Raw genomic sequence first — 20,904 nt, forward strand, 5'->3', positions numbered from 1 at the left:
GATGGCTTTGTCTTCCTGCCTCAAAGCTCTTTCTTTTCCAATTCACACACTTCCTAATTTTCAAAGCGATTTCTCTAAATTTTAGTAAACTGTGATAGCTCCATATTAACACTAGGATTAGATAGAAGCTCCTCCATTTAGTTTTTAAAACCTTTCACTACTTAGCCCCAACTTAATTTCCTATCTTTGTATACACTTTACTCCCCACATTCTGTGGTCTATTTCACTGGTCATTTTACTTTGTCTTCCAGTCTGCACTCACTACTCTTCATTCCTTTTCACTGGCTATTTTTCCATGTTTAAAATATTCTCTTAGCTCACTACAACTTTTAGAACCCTTATTTCCTTTACTACTTCCTTTACTACTTTGCTTGGAGCACATCCTACACGAAACCTATTCTTATCCCTAGGTAAAAATGAGGTAAACATTTATTTGGTATATTGTACATTCTTTTTTTTACAAGTAGTAAATTTCGCATTAGAATATAAAATCTTTGAAAGCAGGAACAGTTTTATTTTTGTTTTTGTCTAGCTGATGCCTAGCATAGTGCCTGGTACATAGTAGTAGGACACTGAATAATTGCTTGTTGATAGATTTTCTTTAGATTTTTAACTGTTACTGTTTTATCATTTTTATAAATGTACAGATATTTTAAGAATGCAGTTCAAATTGTGAATAATTTTGCTTTAAACTTTTATAAGGTTATCTTTTTATACTTAGCCAAGCCTATCATGTTAATACTTTCTAAAACTTCTTTAACTTTAAAATGTCCCTTCCTCACAATTCCTAATGCTTCTATTCTACTTATTTAAACATTGTTTACTGTTACTGTTATTACAGTAACAATCTAAATGAGCTTTCTTTCCTATTTCCAGTTTAGTCTATAAACCACTGCCAGAAAATATTAAGTACATGTGCACATATTTTCTCTTTACCTAAAAACCAGTGACCTTCCATTTTTTTCAATAAGAACCAAAAAAAGGGACTAAGTTCTCCTATCCTGATTCATGGCCTTCCAGTCTGACTAAAACTATACTTGCTCCTTAAGGATATCAAATTAAAACAATTTATAATTATTCTACTTTCCCACCTCTGTACAGCATTGTTTACATTTTCTCCTTGACCTGGAATTTTCCTTCCCTTTCTCTTGCTATTTCTCTATATAATGAATTACTTCTCATCCTATTACTCAAGTTAAATGTCATATACATATTGATACTTCCTCAAATACTCCAACCCCAAGTTCCTTGACTTCTTAAATCCCCAGGACTTATTCTTTAACTTCATCAGAGCTATTCATTGTCTTTTCCCTCTGCCATATAACCCTAAAGCCTGTTCTTTGTCCAGGCCATGACTCTCGGTCACTTGACATCTCATTTTTTTCCCAGGTGGTCATCTCTGCTGTAGGTACATTCTTTCCTTCCCTACTTTTAATCAATTCAGTTCTACACTGTTATTTTCTCTCAAGTTCCTTTGTGCTTTGTCAAACATGTCTTAGATTATTTTTGGTATACTCTCTGTTCATGCCCATTCAAGTTCTGAAAATTTTGAAATTGTATTACATCCAATACAAGTTTTTTATATGTTCTTACTGGGGCCCTCTATGCCGCAAAGCTATCCTTTTAAACTTCCTTAATTGATTCATTATCCCATTCATCAGAGTAGTTCTTCAAAACTTTTCATCCTTACTTACAATGCCCATGCCTCATCCTCTCAGCTGAGAATCTTTGTTCATATTTTACTAAAAAAAATTGGGACCATTTGCAGAGAGCTTCATCTTTCACCTCTTCCTCATTTTGCACCTACTCTTCCTTTAGCTAGTCTCAGGTAAAAAGTTATCTTTCTGTCAAGACATGTCCTTTCTCCCATTACATCCCAGCTTCTTTAGTAAATTGCCCACATATATAAACAAATGTTCACTTAATAACTTTGGAATGGATACCAAATTTCAGCATGACTGATTTTTTTGACCTTAAAGGCAAAAGAAAGACATGGAAATGTTTGTCTTCTTTTTGTCTGTATCTTCTGTGTCCAGTATTGGATGCTGATTGAAGAAAATGGTTCCAAAAGTTTATATATAATGTTAAAACTGTAAGGGACTTCAGATCATGTTGTTCAACTCCTTAATTTTATAGGTGAGAAAACTGGGATTCAAGAAACAGAGACAGAAGTCAAGTTTGTTTAGTGTTACATGTGTGTGGCATAGCTTAGAACCAAACTTAACCTTCCTTGATGTGTAGGTAGTGGTCTTCACTGCACTAAGTGTGTTTAACAATCCATTTTTGTTATGAATAAGTAAAATAAAAATAAATGAGAATTTTCATGAGATAATGCAATAGGTTGCCTTACAGAATAAACAGTTGTTTGGCATTGCTTTATCAACTTTACCCCTTGTTTTTAGTAACTTTTTCTTTTAAATGTTAAGATGTGACCTCTCCTCCCTTTGGAATGGAAGGAGAAAAATTGTGTGTATTTTTAAAGTATAAATGGATTGGTTCCTTTCAATGTTTTTTATTTCATTTCATCTTCCTTTCTTTTCCTAATCATTCTATTTCTTCCTTATACCCATTTAACAGAAATCATTAAGTATACACAATTGCTGGTTGTGTCCCACAGCTTCTAACTAACCCTTCACAGTTTTTCTGCTCCCTTCCCCTACTTTTTTCTACCTGTTTTCAGCCTAGTCCCAAGGAAGGACTGAGTGGAGGAAGGAATTGAGTGAGGGATAGAGGTAAGCTTGTGTATCCTAAATGGGGGTTGGAAGTGTGATGCCAGCCAGGTATGTGTTTTTTCTTGTGGGGCATGACTTGCTTTGTAAATTGTGAAGGTTGGTGTCAGTATATGCCAGTATTCTTTTAAGGGAGAAGTGGAAATACATTTACAACATTCATATTTTGTGCTGTAATAACTTAATCTTTATAACCTATCCAGTTTTTTATGCACATACTGGTACTGAAGTATATAATTACATTATTAATCCAGATACATTTTGGTTAGAATGAATAGATTCTTAAATTAGATTCACCCCCAAAGTGTTAATTCTTCACCAAAATAACAGTACATTTGTCACATTACCATTGTAAAGTTAGGACAGTTGTTTCTTGAGCTTGAAATGTAAGGCAATTATTGTCTTTACAAAGCTTTTGTATTGAGTAAAAGGATTATGCCTGAGATAGGGACAGAGAAACAAAAGTATAGGGACAGGGAAACAAAAGTATTTACCTAGTTTGACTCTATTACTTTTAAGAGAATTTTTTATTTTTTAAATAAGTGGTAAGACTTTATTTCTCTGATTTGAGAAAAATAAAACAAACACCTTGGATCAATGCATTTAGGAAAATCTTTCACAAATCATCTGTTGGCTCTACTCATATATAGTATGTCTTTTGCACTTTGTGCTATGAAAGGTAGTATAGGATGAAACTTCCTCTTAGATAACTAAATCCCTCTGTCTGGTGTTCAAGACATTAATTTACCTTGTAGTGACACCTGCTTCACTAGTTGTCTATAGGGATGGTTTTATTGGCAGATTTGAAACTCCAGCATTTATGCCATTGTTTTGTTTATAAAATTAAGCTGGGAATCTTATAATAATTTTTGATGAAATGATAAATGATAAAGTGAAGATTTTAACCTAATGTGTAAAATCCCTTTTATCTTTTGGATTGGCAGAGAGAAGATATTTTTAACTTTTAAACTATTCATGCTATGTGTCATAAAAGTTAACTTGCTTCACTTTAAGTTGTTACATTTAGCCCAAGTAAGTCTTGTGATTTACTGTTTGGGAATGCATTATTCTTTTGGATAACTTCTTTCTTCCAAACAAAGTGCCTAATTCAATTTTATCTATTAAACACTGGAAATGAGACAGTCAACATTTTGCCAGACTTGCCTCCCTCCCTCGTGGATATGCTATGTAATCACTAAGAAGAACAGGATAGATGAATAGCAACCACATTTTCTTCTGATTGTCTCTTCCCCCTTCCCACCTCCCCGAATTCCTCTTTGGACAAAGATAAGAGGGGAGAAAAATCAAAATGACTTTTAAAATTACGATCATCATTAGATATATTCTTGTTGCATACTGTCCCCATCACAGTTGACATGGGGGAGGTTGAATTTTTATTTTTTAAATACACGAAGATTAGTTCTTAATGAATTGTGTAGCTGTTAGCTAGAATTATCAAGTAATGAGAAACTAGCAGAAAAAAATGATGGGTAATAGATGGAATTAATATAAATGTAAAAGCAAGGAATGTTAGCTCTAATTGGAGAGTGGTCAAAAGTGTGAGGTAGTAGGTAAGGAGATAGCTTGTTTGGGAACTGTAAATTCCTTTTTTTTTCTTTTAATATTTATTTTTAATATTCTCACTGGATTAGCATTTTAAATTTTATTTTTGAAAATTTGTATTTGTGATTAATATATACCAGGCTAGCACTTCTTCCCTTTCCCCAAGATATCAAGGAAATTGAAAGGCCTTAGTTTTTTAATAGGAAAAAAAAATCACCTTGTAGGTAAATGTGTTAGGACTTGCATATAGCATGTAATATTTTCTTAAGTATATTAAGAAGTAATGCCTAGTGTGTTGCTGGATGCTTAGACTCATTTGCTTGGTGTGCAAAAAATGCACAGTGCTATCGTTCAGAAAGTAAATCTGGAATCAGTTTTGTATATTTTAGCATGTAAACTATTAAAGTACAAGAAGCAATTTCTGTTCAAAGAAGGAATATTTAAAAATTCCCACATATAATCATTGAAAGATGTAGACTTTGGAAGATTAGAAAAATTGGAAGCGGTGGAAGAAACTTTTATTCTTTCTGAAAAAGCTTTGGAGTCAAAGCATTAGCTATGATCGATTTTGGACATGCCTTAAACATACAGTTTGGTAGAATAGTGGTTGTTTTTTAAGGGATTTAGTATTTGGTACCTTTAGGAGATTCCTTGTTTTTAAAAGCCACCAAACTTTGTCTTTAATGAAACATTTGTTTATTACAGGGAAACAGTTAAGTGTGTGGTCAAATGCATAATTTTCTCTGTCTCTCCCTCCCTACTTTTTGCCGATTCCCATCTCTTCTTCCTCTGTCTTGTCTTGGGGGAACTTTCTTGTTGTTATGGGGTAAAAAAGTTTCTTTGTCACTATGAATACGGTTAATGGTTTTACTGATTATTATATGAAAGCATATTCCCTTTTGTTGCTCAATACAAAATGGAGCTGGAGCATTGTTCTTACCCTACTCTCCCTCCAAACCTTTTATAGACATTTAATTTATAATAAAGGTTTTCTGCTTCTGTAGTGAGTGTTCTGAACCATTTCAGGATAGTGTCACTTGCTAATAGTTCTTTAAACTCTCTGGGTTTTGGAATCAGGGTACTTTTTTCCCCCCTTTTGAGTGAAGAAAAGTTTTGACTTCTCAATGAATATCACTTTCATACTGACACCAGGCTTTCTGGGCAGTTAATCCCTCAGACTCTGCATTATAATACTTCAAAGTGTTTTAAGATCTCATTATGGAACTGTAGCTTCTCTGCCTCTGTACTTATATAAGCATGAGTTTCATTGTTTGAACCTGTAGGGAAGTATCATTTAACAAAATAATCCAAAAACTTCATAGCAAGTTTTTCTAAAAGACACTCAGAGCTTTATTGAATTTGAGTACATAGTTTGTAAAAGAAAAATAATGCCTCAGTTTGTAAAAATCATGTATTTATACTTAATATGCTGTGAAGTGATGGATTTTAAGCAGCCATAATAGTGTATGTAAAGTGAATTGTAGATGAAAATTTTGCTAAGTGAAATGAAAGCTTAACTGCTTCTAAAGTAATCAAGATTGTTTAGTTTTAAAATGCAACTTTGTGTCTTAGTATTACTTTATATAGAGTATAGAGTTCACAATTTAATCTTTTTTTTTGATAGTGTTTACAGAAAAGGAAAAACCAAAATAAAGAATTGTGCATCTTCATTCCTATTTTATGTTAAAAAATACTTTACCCAAAGAATTGTATTTACATCTCATTTTCCTGATAGCTTTCTGTTTTGGTTTTCTGCTGACAGGTCACATTTAGGGCAGGCAAAACATAAGGCATATAGCCCTCCTGAGAGTAGAAAATCTATTTCTAAGGCACCCAAAGTGCAGTCTAATACTACTTCTGAACAGTCAAGGGGACACATTTCTAAAAGGTAAATCTTCACATTCCTTATATATTTCCAAGGCATAATTATTTGCACTTGAAAATTGCATATCATTTAAGGTGATCTAGTTACTTTAATGTTATGTATTTAATGTTTTACTATCCTTGGAATTTTTTTAGAATCAAAAATTTTCATCTCTTCATTGATATTCAGTAATTCTTGGACAATTAATAGAAAAGTAAAGTTTCCCTTAATATGATTTTGAGATTTTTTTTGCTTATCAAACTGTTGCCATTAACTTGCAATTTATTTCAATTGTTCTTGAAACAGCTGTGCTTATGATTTTTATGTCTCTTCTCACATTCATTTAAGATTTAATTGGTAGCAGAGGTAAGTCTTCTAAAAAGCAGCTATTAGTTACATAGCTTTGGAGAATCCTTTACTTTTTTGCTTACAATTCTCTGTATTGATGTTTTGTTCTGTGCTTTTTTCATTTAAAAAGATAGTGAACATTGATATATTGTCTTGATTCTCATTTTTTCTATGATTTCTCTTGTAACATTTTAAAAATCATATTCTTGGTTTTTGAGAAGAAACCTTATTTAAGAGTGCCTTTTGAGTTAAAAACTCCTGTATTGGACCTATCCTATTCAATAATATTTTTTATAATGTTTCACGAACAGCTTGAGCTTCAAAATCATAATTGTGTTCAAAGCAGAAAGTTATTTATATGAATCCAGTAGTGAAACTCTGTTCTGTATATGACTTTTTGGAAACTGTGGGTACTTAAGAAGCTTCTTTTCAGAGCTTCTAAGACATTTTGGGAATCTTCAACAGGAGATACATAGTAACTTTATTATTTTCTTCATAGAAGCTGCAGTTCATCATCTGCTGTCATAGTTCCACAACCAGAAGATCCAGACAGAGCCAATACTTCAGAAAAGCAAAAAACGGGGCAAGTGCCTAAGAAAGACAGTTCTCGAGGAGTGAAGCGCAGTGCCAGTCCAGATTACAACAGGACGAATTCTCCGAGCTCTGCTAAGAAACCCAAAGCCCTCCAACATACCGAACCTTCCTCAGAAACCAACAAACCCCATTCTAAATCAAAGAAGAGACATTTAGACCAAGAGCAACAGCTGAAATCTGCACCATTGCCATCAACAAGCAAGGCACACACCAGAAAGGGTGGAGCTACCGGTAGTTCACGAAGTCAGAAAAGGAAAAGGACAGAAAGTTCTTGTATAAAGAGTGGTTCAGTGTCTGAATCAACTAGTGCTGAAGAGCGATCAGCAAAACCCACCAAGCTGGCTTCAAAATCGGCCACCTCAGCCAAAGCTGGGTGTAGCACCATCACTGATTCTTCTTCTTCTGCCTCGACATCTTCCTCATCTTCTGCAGTTGCCTCGGCTTCCTCTACTGTTCCACAGGGGGCCAGAGTGAAACAAGGAAAAGACCAAAACAAGGCCAGGCGTTCCCGGTCAGCATCAAGTCCAAGTCCCCGAAGAAGTAGCCGGGAAAAGGAGCAGAGTAAAACCAGCGGCTCTTCTAAGTTTGATTGGGCTGCCCGTTTTAGCCCCAAAGTTAGCCTGCCTAAAACAAAACTGTCTCTACCAGGGTCTTCTAAGTCAGAGACATCGAAACCTGGACCTTCAGGATTACAAGCTAAATTAGCAAGTAAGTTGAGAAACTTGGGTCTTATTTGTGTCTTGTAGGAATTAAAAAAGTGGGATCTTTAACACAGTATATTGCAATTGTAGATTTTTTCATTTGGAAGTGGTATGTTTAGATTTTTTTTTTTTTAATATTTGAGCAAACAACAGCCTTCTTTCCACCCACTCCCCACATTTTCTTCCCAAATAATAGGCCCACAAAAAGAAATTCTTGAGATGTATATATATAAAATCAAATAATTGACATCTAAAGAAACAAAGGAAACTGGTTCAGTTTATATCAGTCATAAGCTTCTTGATTTTCTTAATCTCTTGCCCTAAATAATACGTTTGTCTCTTTAATGGTATTTGCTGAGTGCCCTAAACACGTGAAGTTCTTGTATCAGATTTATGGATTTTGCATTGTTTGTAAAAAGCAAAGTTATTTCCTGTAGAGAGACACAGTGGGGTTTAGGTTGGGAGATGGATTTTATTTCTAAGCAGTTTAATTGTTGCCAATAAGGACAGATAATAACAATTACAATTATTGGAAGAATATAGTGTCACATAAGGATTATTTTGTTTTCTCTGAAGTCCCTTCAACTTTGGAACTTTGGGATGAGTTGGCAGGGTGAAGATGGCCCAATGACATTTTTTGCTATCTTGGATGTGCCTGTTTGTTTGGGTATGGTATTTGGAAAAACCACAGGGGTTACCATAATGGAATTCAAAAACACTTCTCTGTGCCATTGTCCCAGCCCTCCAGCTACCCTTTCCTCTCATTGAAGATTATTCCTCTCCTGCAAGGGCTACTTAAAAAACACCCAAAAAAACCTGTAGTGTTCCATTTCCATGTTGATATAAGGGGGAAGCAGATTTTATCCAGTAACATAACTACAAGTTTTGTGGTGTGAGATGCCCTAGACACAGGAGCATTTGTCTTTATCATTTAAAGAGAGAAAGGTTATTTAGAAACATTCTTTGTTGGGAACAGAGTATTCTTTTAGGTAGGAAGGTTTCTGAGATGTATCAGTTTCTGATGGTTGAAGTAACCCGTATTTTTTCTTTTTTTATTCAGTACTAGAGTATGTAGTAACTCACTTCTTTGACCATTTCTCATTTATTTAGGAAGGCTAGCAGTCAGACCTTAAATTAGATTACTTTAAGTATAAGATACTCAAATTCCTTTACCTCACCATGTTATGTAGGAGAACTCCTAGGTTCTCGGAGGCTTTGTCAGCAGCAAGACAAGTTTTGGCAGGACCTAGCTAAATGAAAAGGCTTCAAATGCAGGTCCAACATTGGACTAGACACCTGATCCTAGAGGGCTTGCTAGCTAAGTTTGGAGAGTTTCAGCCACCAGAAGATTGGCCTTCAGAGGATGAAGGTTTTTGATCATTTATAGTTCCTGAAAACCATCTACTAAGGAGAGAGGTGTTCCACAGCTGCCTGTGCAAACAGGCAGAGTTATGTGGATTTTATTTCCCATTTTGATTGAAGAACTTTGTCTTTAGAATATATTTCTTAAAGCTCTGCAACTAAGTAACATCAAGTTTTATCCTGGTTAAATATTAGAGGTAGCTGAACCTGTATGTTTAAACAAACAAAAAACTAGTAATAGATATGTGTGCCCAATGGTCCTGTTTGTCCTAGTAACATTAGCATGGCAGTTAGGGTGTTTGTTTTTACTGTCACCTTTGCTGTAACCAACCACACTCCATTCTCCATCTAGGTCTCTTCCTCAAAGAGCCAATCTTGATTCACTGTTAGTGTTAAGTTTCCATAGTTGATTGTGTGGATCAGATGTGCCTGTGAGAACCATGGCAGTTAAACTAGACTTACTTTCTTTTCCTTTTCCAGCCCCCTGGACACAAGTCAGTGTCTTGTAGGAGGTTTTTTGTTTTAGATTTAGTTTTGTTTTTTTAAAGATACAAGCATGAAACAACTTTGCTGTGTCACTTTCCTCAAGAGATAGGGAATTTCTGCATCATCTTCTTTTATACAGAGAAGTTGGCAGATAAGGATCATTTCTGGAACTTGCCATTAGGATTTCCTGGGCTGCAGGGATGTTATAGTCAGTCAGGAGTTCTGATGTGACCACTATATTGGGGAAAAGCAATGCCATGATTGTTAACATACTAAGTCGTTTTTGATAAGAAAACAAATGTTCTGGTCCTTTTTGTTATTAAAAGCCTTTTGTTATTCATAGTTTATTCCAAGTAAATGGGAATTGTTAAATAAATATAATTTTACTTCTCTTTGGCTTAATAATCCTGAGGATTTTGAAGAGCTAAGTAAACAACTTAAGCGGTAAAATTACCTTGCTTTAAACAGGTTGTCAGACTTGTTCTTCTTGGCAGCTCAGGATCTTCTCATTTTACTTTATCCTAAATTTCAAGACTACCCCCTCCATATATTCTGTGTATTCAGTGAAATATTATAATACCCTGCTGCCCCAGGAATTAATTGGTTCTGTGAAAATAGCAAAAGGGTATTTCTGAAGAAATTCTATTATAAATGGACAAATTGTTTGGTAATAATCTTACTCAGATTGCTTCATTTTAAGAAAGGTATTAGGTAAGACGTTAGTGTTCAGTTAATCTTTGTTAGTAGTATTTAAAATATTTACTTAAAGTAATATGCAAAAATTATGAATAAATGGATAGGAAAGTCATTCATTTGGGTGGGCTTAATTGGAGAAGCCTCTTAAAGCCAACTTGGGGAAATGACATAAATCACTAAGAAGGCATTCCAGGTGGAGAGAATATCAGATAGCAGAGACATAGAAATGAAGCGAGTTTTGGGGACCAGCAAGCATATTTTCTTTTTATTTAGGGCTGTGGATGGCCCTGAACAGGACAAGGTACTGGCAGAGCTGAAGGAAGAAAGGGAGAAAAGTCACCTGAACTACTCTAAGGATTCATTCCAGGACCTCTGGCTCATTAGCACAGTGTTCTAACCAACCAAGCTCACCAACCCACTACTGTGTTCTGTTATCAAGCATAGTTCTCTTTCATGGAGGTCTTGGAGGAATTGTAGAAGTTAGCTTGGTGCAGAGAGAAAGAGAAAGGGTTTTCCAGGTGAGTGGAATAGGAATAGCATGAGAAAAGGCATAGAAATAGCAATAAGCAGGGCACTTATTAAGTAGTACTTACCATGTGCAAATCACTTGGCTAAGTGCTAGGAATACAAATAGGAAATCCAGATAGGCTTTGCTTTCCAGGAGCTCATATTCTAGATGGGAAAATGACATACGTTGTAAGTTTTAGCTGGGGGTCAGATGGAAAGATTTTGCAGTAGTTAGGGTTCAGCAGTAAAGTAGATATACAATAGAACTGAAGTACCCAAGCTGGAAAAGAATCTTTTGAATCCAGTAAAGAATCACAATCCTCTTTAAATTGTTGAATGCTCTCATAAGATCTCATTTTATTTGATTGTTTATCTGAATCCATTTAACTTGCTACAATAAACTTATATTACACAGTCACCTGAAGAAAGTTACATATGCCTAGTCAAAGAAATCCTGGTTTGTGATAGGTGATTAAAAAGAACTTTTTAAGCAGCAGGTTAAGTAAAATTGTATTGTCTATCAGCTGCAGTTGATGATGGTAGCACTACAATATCTGTTCTTGATGGTAAGTATGTTAAAAAAGAAATCAAACCAGGTTATTTCCTATCAAGCCTTCAGCCCTCAAGCTCTCTCTTGTCTTCTTATCTGTCTCTCCATAAGTTTTACTCTGCAGATTGGCATATGCACCAAGTTACTAGTCCTTTGACATTCCATATTTGAAAAATGGCTTTTGATGAATAAGAAGGTAATGATAAATTTCAGCAAACCACATTTTACACATTTGTGTATTCACAGATACAGAGGAATGAAAAACCCTAATTGGGGGAAGGGGGAGAAAGCAGGGGTACAAATAATTGCATTTTTAATACATAGAATTCTGCAAATTTAATTTTTAGTTTAATTAACCAATATTAAAATTAGTTGATTCTTTCCCACATACACAGGCCTATATTAAGTGAATGGCCTGGGCTTTTTTGTTTTTAGGAAAAGTTAATAGAAAAGATCTTGTCATACTAGCTAGAAAGTAAACTCATGCAGATAATCAAGAGAAAGTATATTTCTGTTTGTGTGTAGAGCTTTGCAGTCAGTCTGAAAAGTGACATGTATGCGTCATTTAAATGTTTTAGAATTATTGAATCTGGAAGCTTAAACTTTTACTGTTAAAAATTTCAAAACATTACTGTCATACTATTATCTTCAATTTTAGCTATTAGAGCAGAGAACATAAGAATCATTGTAACTTGGTAGGTATGGTGGAAATAATGTGATCTCCTTAAGAGAGGGAGCATTATAAAACTGTTTATTCACACTCTTTAACAGTTTTGAGGGAGGAGAGTGGAGAGAGAAAAAGAGGGGGAGGGGAGAGAAAAAGAGAATAGGATATGTCAAAATACTTACTGTATTGCTTTGAGGGACTAATACAGGAGCAGTGATAATTCAGCCAATCTGTTTCAGCCATCAGTTTCCTTTGCAGTGTGATTGTGATACCGGTTATAAATCTTAGTTTTTCTATTCTTTGTTCTTTAGCATTATTATATTAAATTTAATATCCCATTTGTTGTGATTATATACACACTATAATTATATACACACTAAAAGTGGTAAGGAACATATCACTAACTTGAAATTGAGTTATAGAGGTAGTTTACCTTGTACTGAATAATTTGTTATATGTATATCTATAATAGAAATAATTGAACTTTTATCCTTTTCTTTATCATGATATGTATGACAGTATCTTGGTATTGAATAAGATTATTGGTATTAAAGACATTGTTAATAAATCTGGATACTACATAAATTGTAACATAACTGAAAGCCAGATTATAATTAGGTTTCTTGGAGGATTTAATAATGATATATAGTGGCACTTATGATGCCTTTTTCTCATGAACTAAAGTATTTCATACTATCTTACTTTTTTCCTCACCAATTCTTTAGGTAGGTATTTTAAGTTTTTACAAAAAAGTAGAAAATAATGAATACCTTAATATTAAAGCCCAGTTATATGGAAGGTGGTTTATTGGTCAATCAGTGTTCCCAATCAAAATGTTCAAATAGCTAGAAGATTCCCAAGAGCAAGATGAAATGTTTTGTGATGTCAGCCAAAGGTTTGTGAGCTCATGGAATAATTAGTCTTCTAGAGTCTATTTGAAAGAAACATTTCAAATGTAAAGTGGCTCATTATTAACAGTGTTTTCAATAGATGATTATTGTCTTAGTTTATTGTTGGAATATATATTCTTGGCCAAAGATAAACTAAAACTTGAGAAACCTTTTTAAAATGTTCTTTTGTGTTTTGCCACATAAATCTTGTCACCTTGTTTTCTTTGTATGTTTTCTTTTGTGCTGAAAGTGAATCGGGCATGGCGTGACAAGAATGCTTAGATATTTGCACAAGTTTTCATTAATTCTGGTTAAATATTGCAAGAAAAAAAGGGGACAAGAGTAAGAGTAGTAGTCTAAATTATAGGATGTGTATTTAAAATATTTATTACTTGCAAGAATAACCTCAACTCTTTTCCTCACAGGGTCCCTCACTCAGTGTCCATCACAAGCAAACATAGCAAATGTGTCTGGGGGATTAATAGAATGAGAAACCTTTCCAATTCTGCATTAATGCTGGTTTTTAGTACAAGTAATTTCTGGTTACAAGTAACCTTTTATACATAAATAAGTAAAATTCTCATTTCACTTAAGTGGTTAAATAATCCATCCAAAATCTTTTTGCTCTCTCCTTCCTAAGCACTTTTTTCTATGAGTAATAAAAATTTCATGATATAGTTTGACCAGTTTAATCTAATTTTACTATAATAACTTTTTTTCTTCCATCCCCAAACCTGTTTCTAGAGTTCATAACAAAGTCACATGAAACCCAAGTCAGGATCCATTAACCTTGCTTTTTATATTTTGCATCTGCTAGATTGAAAATTTTGAAGGTGTGGGAAGGGTGGAGAAAAAAGTGCTTCATAAGAATAAGAATAAGAAGTGCTTCATAAATTCTCTAGGAAACTAGTCTTGACAAGGAATCAAGCCTGGTTGGGAATAACTTATACATTGTATAACATTAGACTGCTCAGAATCAGCTGCATAATAAAATATGCAGGTAGTGGAGAAAGAATAGACTCAAATTATGGGAAAGACTGAGAGATGAAACTGAAAATATACTTTACTTTGGGATTGATAAGTTATTGAGATGTGCAAGGAACTGTATGACTGATGGGGAGGAGTGGTAGATAGAGTCATAGAGCTTGAACTGAACGCCAGGGCAGAAGTTCTTGAAAAGAAGGGAGGTGATACTTAGGGACTTTGAATGGTAGGAGCTTGGGTGTATCATTTCAGTTGTGGGGCCGTCAAGTTCCCTTTTTTCACTAAGATTTTTATTTATTTTATTTTACTTATTTATATATTTGGGAAGTGCTTTCTATATACACACATATGTATACTACACTGCTTGTAAAAACAATTTTTAACATTCATTTAAAAATTTTTTTTGAGTTCCAGATTTTCTTTCTCTCTCTCATGACACCCTGAGACAGTAAGCTAAATGATAAAGCAATCATGCATAATGCATTTCTGTATTTAGTCATGTGAAAGAAGAAAGACCCAAGGAAAATAAAAACCTATGAAAAAAATTATGAAAAATAGTATGCTTTGATTTCCACTCAGATGTCATTAAGACTTTAATTCTTATCTATTTTTATGCTTAAAACTTCTCTGGCATTTTTTAATATATAGGTTTAAGAAAACCTTCTAAGAAGCGCAGTGAGTCACCACCTGCTGAGCTCCCCAGTTTGCGGCGGAGCACACGCCAAAAGACCACGGGCTCCTGTGCTAGTACCAGGTAATTATCAACATTTGTTTTGCTGAGGATTTCTTCCTTATTCTCATCATAACACTGTTCACCTAATCTCACTTTCCCTAAAAAGGAAGTCTTCTCCCAATACCCATCAGCATCTTAGAGTTGTTCACAATTAATCTGGGATACTCATTGAGTAGGTCAGTTAATTGTCAATGTGTGATCTGGATAGTAGGTTTTCTTCTAATTAATTTCTGTTTCTGTTTGTGATTTTTAGCTCACTAGTTCATCACCCTCATTTTTCATTTGTCATTTTTCTGTTTTCTCTGCATCTTTTGCATTTTTTTCTATCGCTGTGGTTTAATCAGCTGGTGCAAACATTGAAGCTTACGCTGTTAAGCATAATATTGAAGAGCATCTTTTTAAGAATAAAAGTTTAATATAAATCAATAAAGCACATCATTTTTTTTTGGAGAGCAATTTTAGATAAATACTTGAAACACCTTTCTTCAGCACAATTTTTACTTAGACTTAACTCTTTTTTTGTCCCTAGCTTTCCACTTTGGGGATTATGAGCATTTATTGGTGGTTCCCTTATTTTGCTACTTACTTTTCTCTTCCCTGACACTTATATTGAAACTAAATGAAATACATTAGTTTTCCCTCCCTTCCAGAAGACTTGGTTCTTTTCCTTTAAGAACAGAAAGTCAAAAATTACCTGTTTGCATGCTGCTGAGGAAATAGACTTTGATGTTGCTTAACAGGTTAAAAGTATTTTGAATTCCTCTTTTTCTCTATAAGGAGGTACTTATCTCTCTTTTTTTTTTTTTTTCTTTTCTTTTTTTTTTCTTTTCTTTTTTTTTTTTTAACTTGGCTATTATGTTTTTTTTTTTTTTTTAATAGTCTTTTATTTACATGATATATACATGGGTAATTTTACAGCATTAACAATTCAAACCTCTTGTTCCAATTTTTCACCTCTTACCCCCACCCCACCCCCTCCCCTAGATGGCAGGATGACCAGTAGATGTTAAATATATTAAAATATAAATTAGATACACAATAAGTATACCCGACCAAAATGTTATTTTGCTGTAGAAAAAGAATCAGACTCTGAAATATTGTACAATTAGCTTGTGAAGGAAATCAAAAATGCAGGTGTGCATAAATATAGGGATTGGGAATTCAATGTAATGGTTTTTAGTCATCTCCCAGAGTTCTTTTTCTGGGCATAGCTAGTTCAGTTCATTACTGCTCCATTAGAAATGATTTGGTTGATCTGTTGCTGGGATGGCCTGATCCATCAGAACTGGTCATCATATAGTATTTTGTTGAAGTATATATGATCTCCTGGTCCTGCTCATTTCCTCAGCATTGGTTCATTAAGTCTCTCAGGCCTTTCTGAAATTATCCTGTTGGTCATTTCTTTTTTTTTTTTTTTTTTTTAAATTTTTTTTTTAATTTTTTTTTTTATTTAATAGCCTTTAATTTACAGGATATATACATGGGTAACTTTACAGCATTAACAATTGCCAAACCTCTTGTTCCAATTTTCACCTCTTACCCCCCCTCCCTAGATGGCAGGATGACCAGTAGATGTTAAATATATTAAATATAACTTAGATACACAATAAGTATACATGACCAAAACATTATTTTGCTGTACAAAAGAATCAGACTCTAATTATTGTACAATTAGCTTGTGAAGGAAATCAAAGATGCAGGTGTCATAAATATAGGGACAGGAATTCAATGTAATGGTTTTAGTCATCTCCCAGAGTTCTTTTTCTGGGTATAGTTAGTTCAGTTCATTCTGCTCCATTAGAAATGATTTGGTTGATCTTGTTGCTGAGGATGGCCTGATCCATCAGGACTAGTCATCATCTAGTATTGTTGTTAAGTATATAATGATCTCCTGGTCCTGCTCATTTCCTCAGCATCAGTTAGTGTAAGTCTCTCAGGCCTTTCTGAAATCATCCTGTTGGTCATTTCTTACAGAACAGTAATATTCCATAATTTTCATATACCACAATTTATTCAGCCATTCTCCAACTGATGGACATCCATTCAGTTTCTAGTTTCTAGCCACTACAAAAAGGGCTGCCACAAACATTCGTGCACATACAGGTCCCTTTCCCTTCTTTATAATCTCTTTGGGATATAATCCCAGTAGTAGCACTGCTAGATCAAAGGGTATACACAGTTTGATAACTTTTTGGCATAGTTCAAACTACTCTCCAAAATGGTTGGATTGATTCACAACTCCACCAACAATGCATCAATGTCCCAGTTTTCCGCATCCCTCAACAATCATCATTATTTTTTCCCGTCATCTTAGCCAATCTGACAGGTGTGTAGTGGTATCTTAGAGTTGTCTTAATTTGCATTTCTCTGATTAATAATGTCTTGGAGCATCTTTTCATATGACTAGAAATAGTTTCAATTTCTTCATCTGAGAATTGTCTATTCTATCCTTTGACCATTTTCAATTGGAGAATGGCTTGATTTTTTTATAAATTTAGAGTTAATTCTCAATATATTTTGGAAATGAGGCCTTTATCAGAACCTTTGACTGTAAAAATATTTTCCCAGTTTATTGCTTCCCTTCTAATCTTGTCTGCATTAGTTTTGTTTGTACTTATCTCTTATTTTTAAAGTTGATTTCTACCAATTAGCTTTTGAGTTCGGCTCAAGCCTACCTTTGGTTTCATTGAATAACTGTAGTTAATTTTCATCTCAAGATTTGTGTGACTTTATTGAATATCTTTTATTATGATATCAATTCAAATGATAAAGCTATTTTCATAAATGATAAATTTTCATAAATGATAAAGCTATTTTCATAAAAGATTCTTTCTGAAATTTATTTATATAAGTATTTAAAAATTCATGCTTTCTTTGGAGGATTGTGATTGTGGGAAGGAAAAAGGGCAACCTCTGAGTGCCTGATAAGTTTGTCTTCAGATTTGCTGTATTTTAGCCATTCCAGACTCTGGAGAGCCCTTCACACTTCAGCTAAGCTGATCCTTCAATATTAAATTTCTGGGCCAGTGTTTGAAATATTTTTGGCTGAGGTGGACATGTAAACACTTATAGTACACATCACTATAAGGTTTAGGTTGTGGAGAATATCTTAAAATTAAAATTTTAATGTAATGTATTTTTAGAGTCCTCAAATAATTTTTCATGACTGTAATAGTGATTGTTACTGTGATTTAATTGCAAAGTGAAAGGCTGACAAATTGAACTATGGGAATTCCTACCTTCCAATTCATGTGAAATGAGTGGTTACCTTGTTAGGAAATTAAGGGACAAATAAACCCCAAAAAATCTTAATCCAACCTAAATTTTCTCAAGACTATATATGTTAGGTTAGACTGGCAAATTAAATTTTAGCATCTAGATCACTTAATAATATTCTTAGTGGGTAATAGGTTTACTTAGGAAGCAAAATTACACAAAGAGAAAATAATTGGGGAATCAGAGGTTAGAAAATGAGTAAGAGTAAGGCATCCTCTATCATGCCCATAGGACTTCCTCCTTTTCTAAAAGCTTAAACATTCCTTTCTTCTGCTATAATAAAAATAGCCTTTTAACTTTTTCAGAAGTAATGTGGGAAAAGCTTTCCACTCTTTTTTCTTCCCTCCACTCCTTCAAGCAGGATGTAGTTTATCACAGATATATTTATGCTTACATATGTATGCATATATACAAGCATACATATGTACACATATATAATACTCATACACACATAAAAGTACATGTTGACAGACACATATATAAGATTGGCACATCTTGTTTCCCATTAATTTACATATCCTTCTATACTCCACCTCCTATTCCCTCCTCTTATTTCTTTATTGACTTTTTGGAGGGTGTGTGTGTGTGTGAAAACCCACTAGTTTTTAAATTTACATAGTTATCTGCTTAACTCATTCAAATTAATAAAACTTTCCAATATTTCCTAAATTGATACTATACTGCATTAAATATATAGCTGATATATGAATGTGAGAGTAGAAAAATAGGCCTTTGTATTATTCTTCCTTTTTTTTTTTTTTGTGGCTGAGACAATTGCGATTAAGTGATTTACCCAAGGTCACACAGCCAGGAATTAAGTGTCTGAAATCAGATTTGAACTTGTCCTCCTGACTTAAGGGGTGGTGCTCTACTGGCTAACGGACTGGGTAAAAATGTAGAAAGAACTCACTGCATTTAAATATATTTAAAGTTACACTATCTAAACTTCCTTATTTAATGAATTAATTGCATGATAGACTATAAAATGTTATTTCATTAAATATTTCCTAACTTGACTTTTAAGATTATTATTATTATTTTTGAGTTCCAAATACTTTCCTAGCCTTGAGTCTCTTACCCATTCCTTCTGGGTAGGCAATTTGTCAGTTATACATGGGAAATCTTGCAAAATAAAGAATAATAAGTACATGGTACCTGTTAAATTCTTAACAATGACAAGGAGATTGAGTTCAGTGTTTTAAAATTTTTTAATCTTTCATCATTGTCTTGTTTTACATCATTCATTTGAAATGTCTCGCCTGTTCATCAAACTGCTCTTTTTTTCTTTCAAAACTTCCTCTAACTTAGTAAATTTCTAGTAAAAATTTGCTATTTTGACACCTTAGTTTAATTTCCAATGCTTCACTTTTTTCTCTCACCTTTCATATCTAATCCCATTGATGCTATTTTTATAACATTTTATTGTACCTGCCCTTTCATCTTTATTTCAAATAGCATTCTTTCTCCTAATGGTCCCCATTACTGTTTAGTTACTTCCCAAGAAGTATCTCATCTGATCTCTTCAGTTTGTTCTTTACATTACTTTCTATAATTAACTATTCTGCTCAAAAATCCTAAGGAATTCCCTTTTGTTTACTAAGTAAAATTCAGATTTGTTTGCCTAACATTTCATGCCTTACCTGTCTTTACCTAGTACTATTGTTAGCTTTGATCTCGTACTTTCTTCCATGTCCTCTACTATATAGCTAAAGTGGACTACTCTGAATATTCTTGGCACTTTGCCATTTTTACCCTCCCTTAAGCTATTTATTCCCTGTATATGGAATGTCTTCTTAATTATTTGGTTTTTAAATTCCTATTAATCTCAGATTCTTTTTATTTATGAAGCCATTCTTGACTTTCAAATAAATTATATGAAAGTCCTGACTAAATTTTGAAATAAGGCTTCATCTATAAATACTCTTCTATTGCACAGATAGTGTGTTTACTAATCTATGTTGATGACTTTTCTCCTACTGGACTATAAATTCCATAATCACCCCATGTTATTTAAATGTTCTCTTGGTTCAGCCAACTAGCACAGAAACCTGTACACATTGTGTTCTTGGTAAATGTTGTATTTAGTTAATTTAAATATTGTAATGTTTGATGTTACATTATTGCTAAAGGCAAATATATAATAATATATTGATTTAAACAATGTCGCATTGAACTCTCTATAAGCATGACCTAATAGAATATGATTTATGATCTGCTTTTGGGTGTCTGATTTTCTTTAAAAGAGACTAAAAAATGTTTTTTTTTAATTTTTATTATTGTTTAGGGGGGTTATTTTTGATCTGGTTCATAAGGGCTTTGGTTGTTTTTTGAATGGCACAGAAACAAAGACCTGTCTGTAGTGAATGAAGAAAAATTGACATTCTAAAAATCTGTAATCTGAAAAAAAAAATAAGGAAATATTTTTCTTTTTTTCTTTTTACTGAAGCAATTGGGGTTAAGTGACTTTTCCAGGATCACACAGCTAGGAAGTGCTAAGTGTCTGAGGTCACATTTGAACTCGGCTCTTCCTGAATTCAGGGCTGGTGCTCTATCCACTGCACCACCTAGCTGCTCCCCAAAATAGGGAAATTTTAAAGTCCAGCCTCAGAGAAAGAAAAGTTCTATTTAGTAGTCTTTCTGTTTACTAAACTATGGCCCTACCATTGACATCATTATTCCAAAAATCTCTCTGGAACTATAGTTTTTTAGAATCATTTGCTTGATTTTTAAAAATGGAAAGAGAAAAAAAAAGAACAAATGAGGAAACTTAATTTTCTATTATATTGTAGAGTTAGTTTTATAATTTTGACTTTTTTGTGATTGGATCAGATTGATTTAGGGTTGTTGGTCCAAAAATGGATTGCCTATGAAATATTCCATAATTTAAAGCAAAAAAAATAAAATTAAATTAAAAGGTATCTTTAGTGGAAAGAACTTTTGATTTTCTGTCGAGC

At 33.6% G+C, this 20,904-nt stretch overlaps 1 protein-coding gene across 17 annotated transcripts in view; it reads left to right on the forward strand.

Annotated features, from left to right (window-relative positions):
• The window catches only part of TRIP12 (thyroid hormone receptor interactor 12), a 167,775-nt gene that overhangs the window by 77,838 nt on the left and 69,033 nt on the right, over positions 1-20,904 (forward strand). For 13 of the 17 annotated variants that reach the window (XM_031957866.1, XM_031957865.1, XM_031957872.1 and 10 more), the window contains 3 exons: positions 6,055-6,180; positions 7,004-7,806; positions 14,590-14,695. In XM_031957866.1, the coding sequence (XP_031813726.1) occupies positions 6,055-6,180; positions 7,004-7,806; positions 14,590-14,695 (1,035 nt within the window). The remainder of the gene's footprint in view (positions 1-6,054; positions 6,181-7,003; positions 7,807-14,589; positions 14,696-20,904) is intronic. The other 4 variants (XM_031957878.1, XM_031957879.1, XM_031957880.1 and 1 more) reach the window with 1 other exon arrangement.

The sequence above is a fragment of the Sarcophilus harrisii genome, chromosome 3 (genome assembly GCF_902635505.1).
Source record: "Sarcophilus harrisii chromosome 3, mSarHar1.11, whole genome shotgun sequence".
Taxonomy (NCBI): Eukaryota; Metazoa; Chordata; class Mammalia; order Dasyuromorphia; family Dasyuridae; genus Sarcophilus; species Sarcophilus harrisii.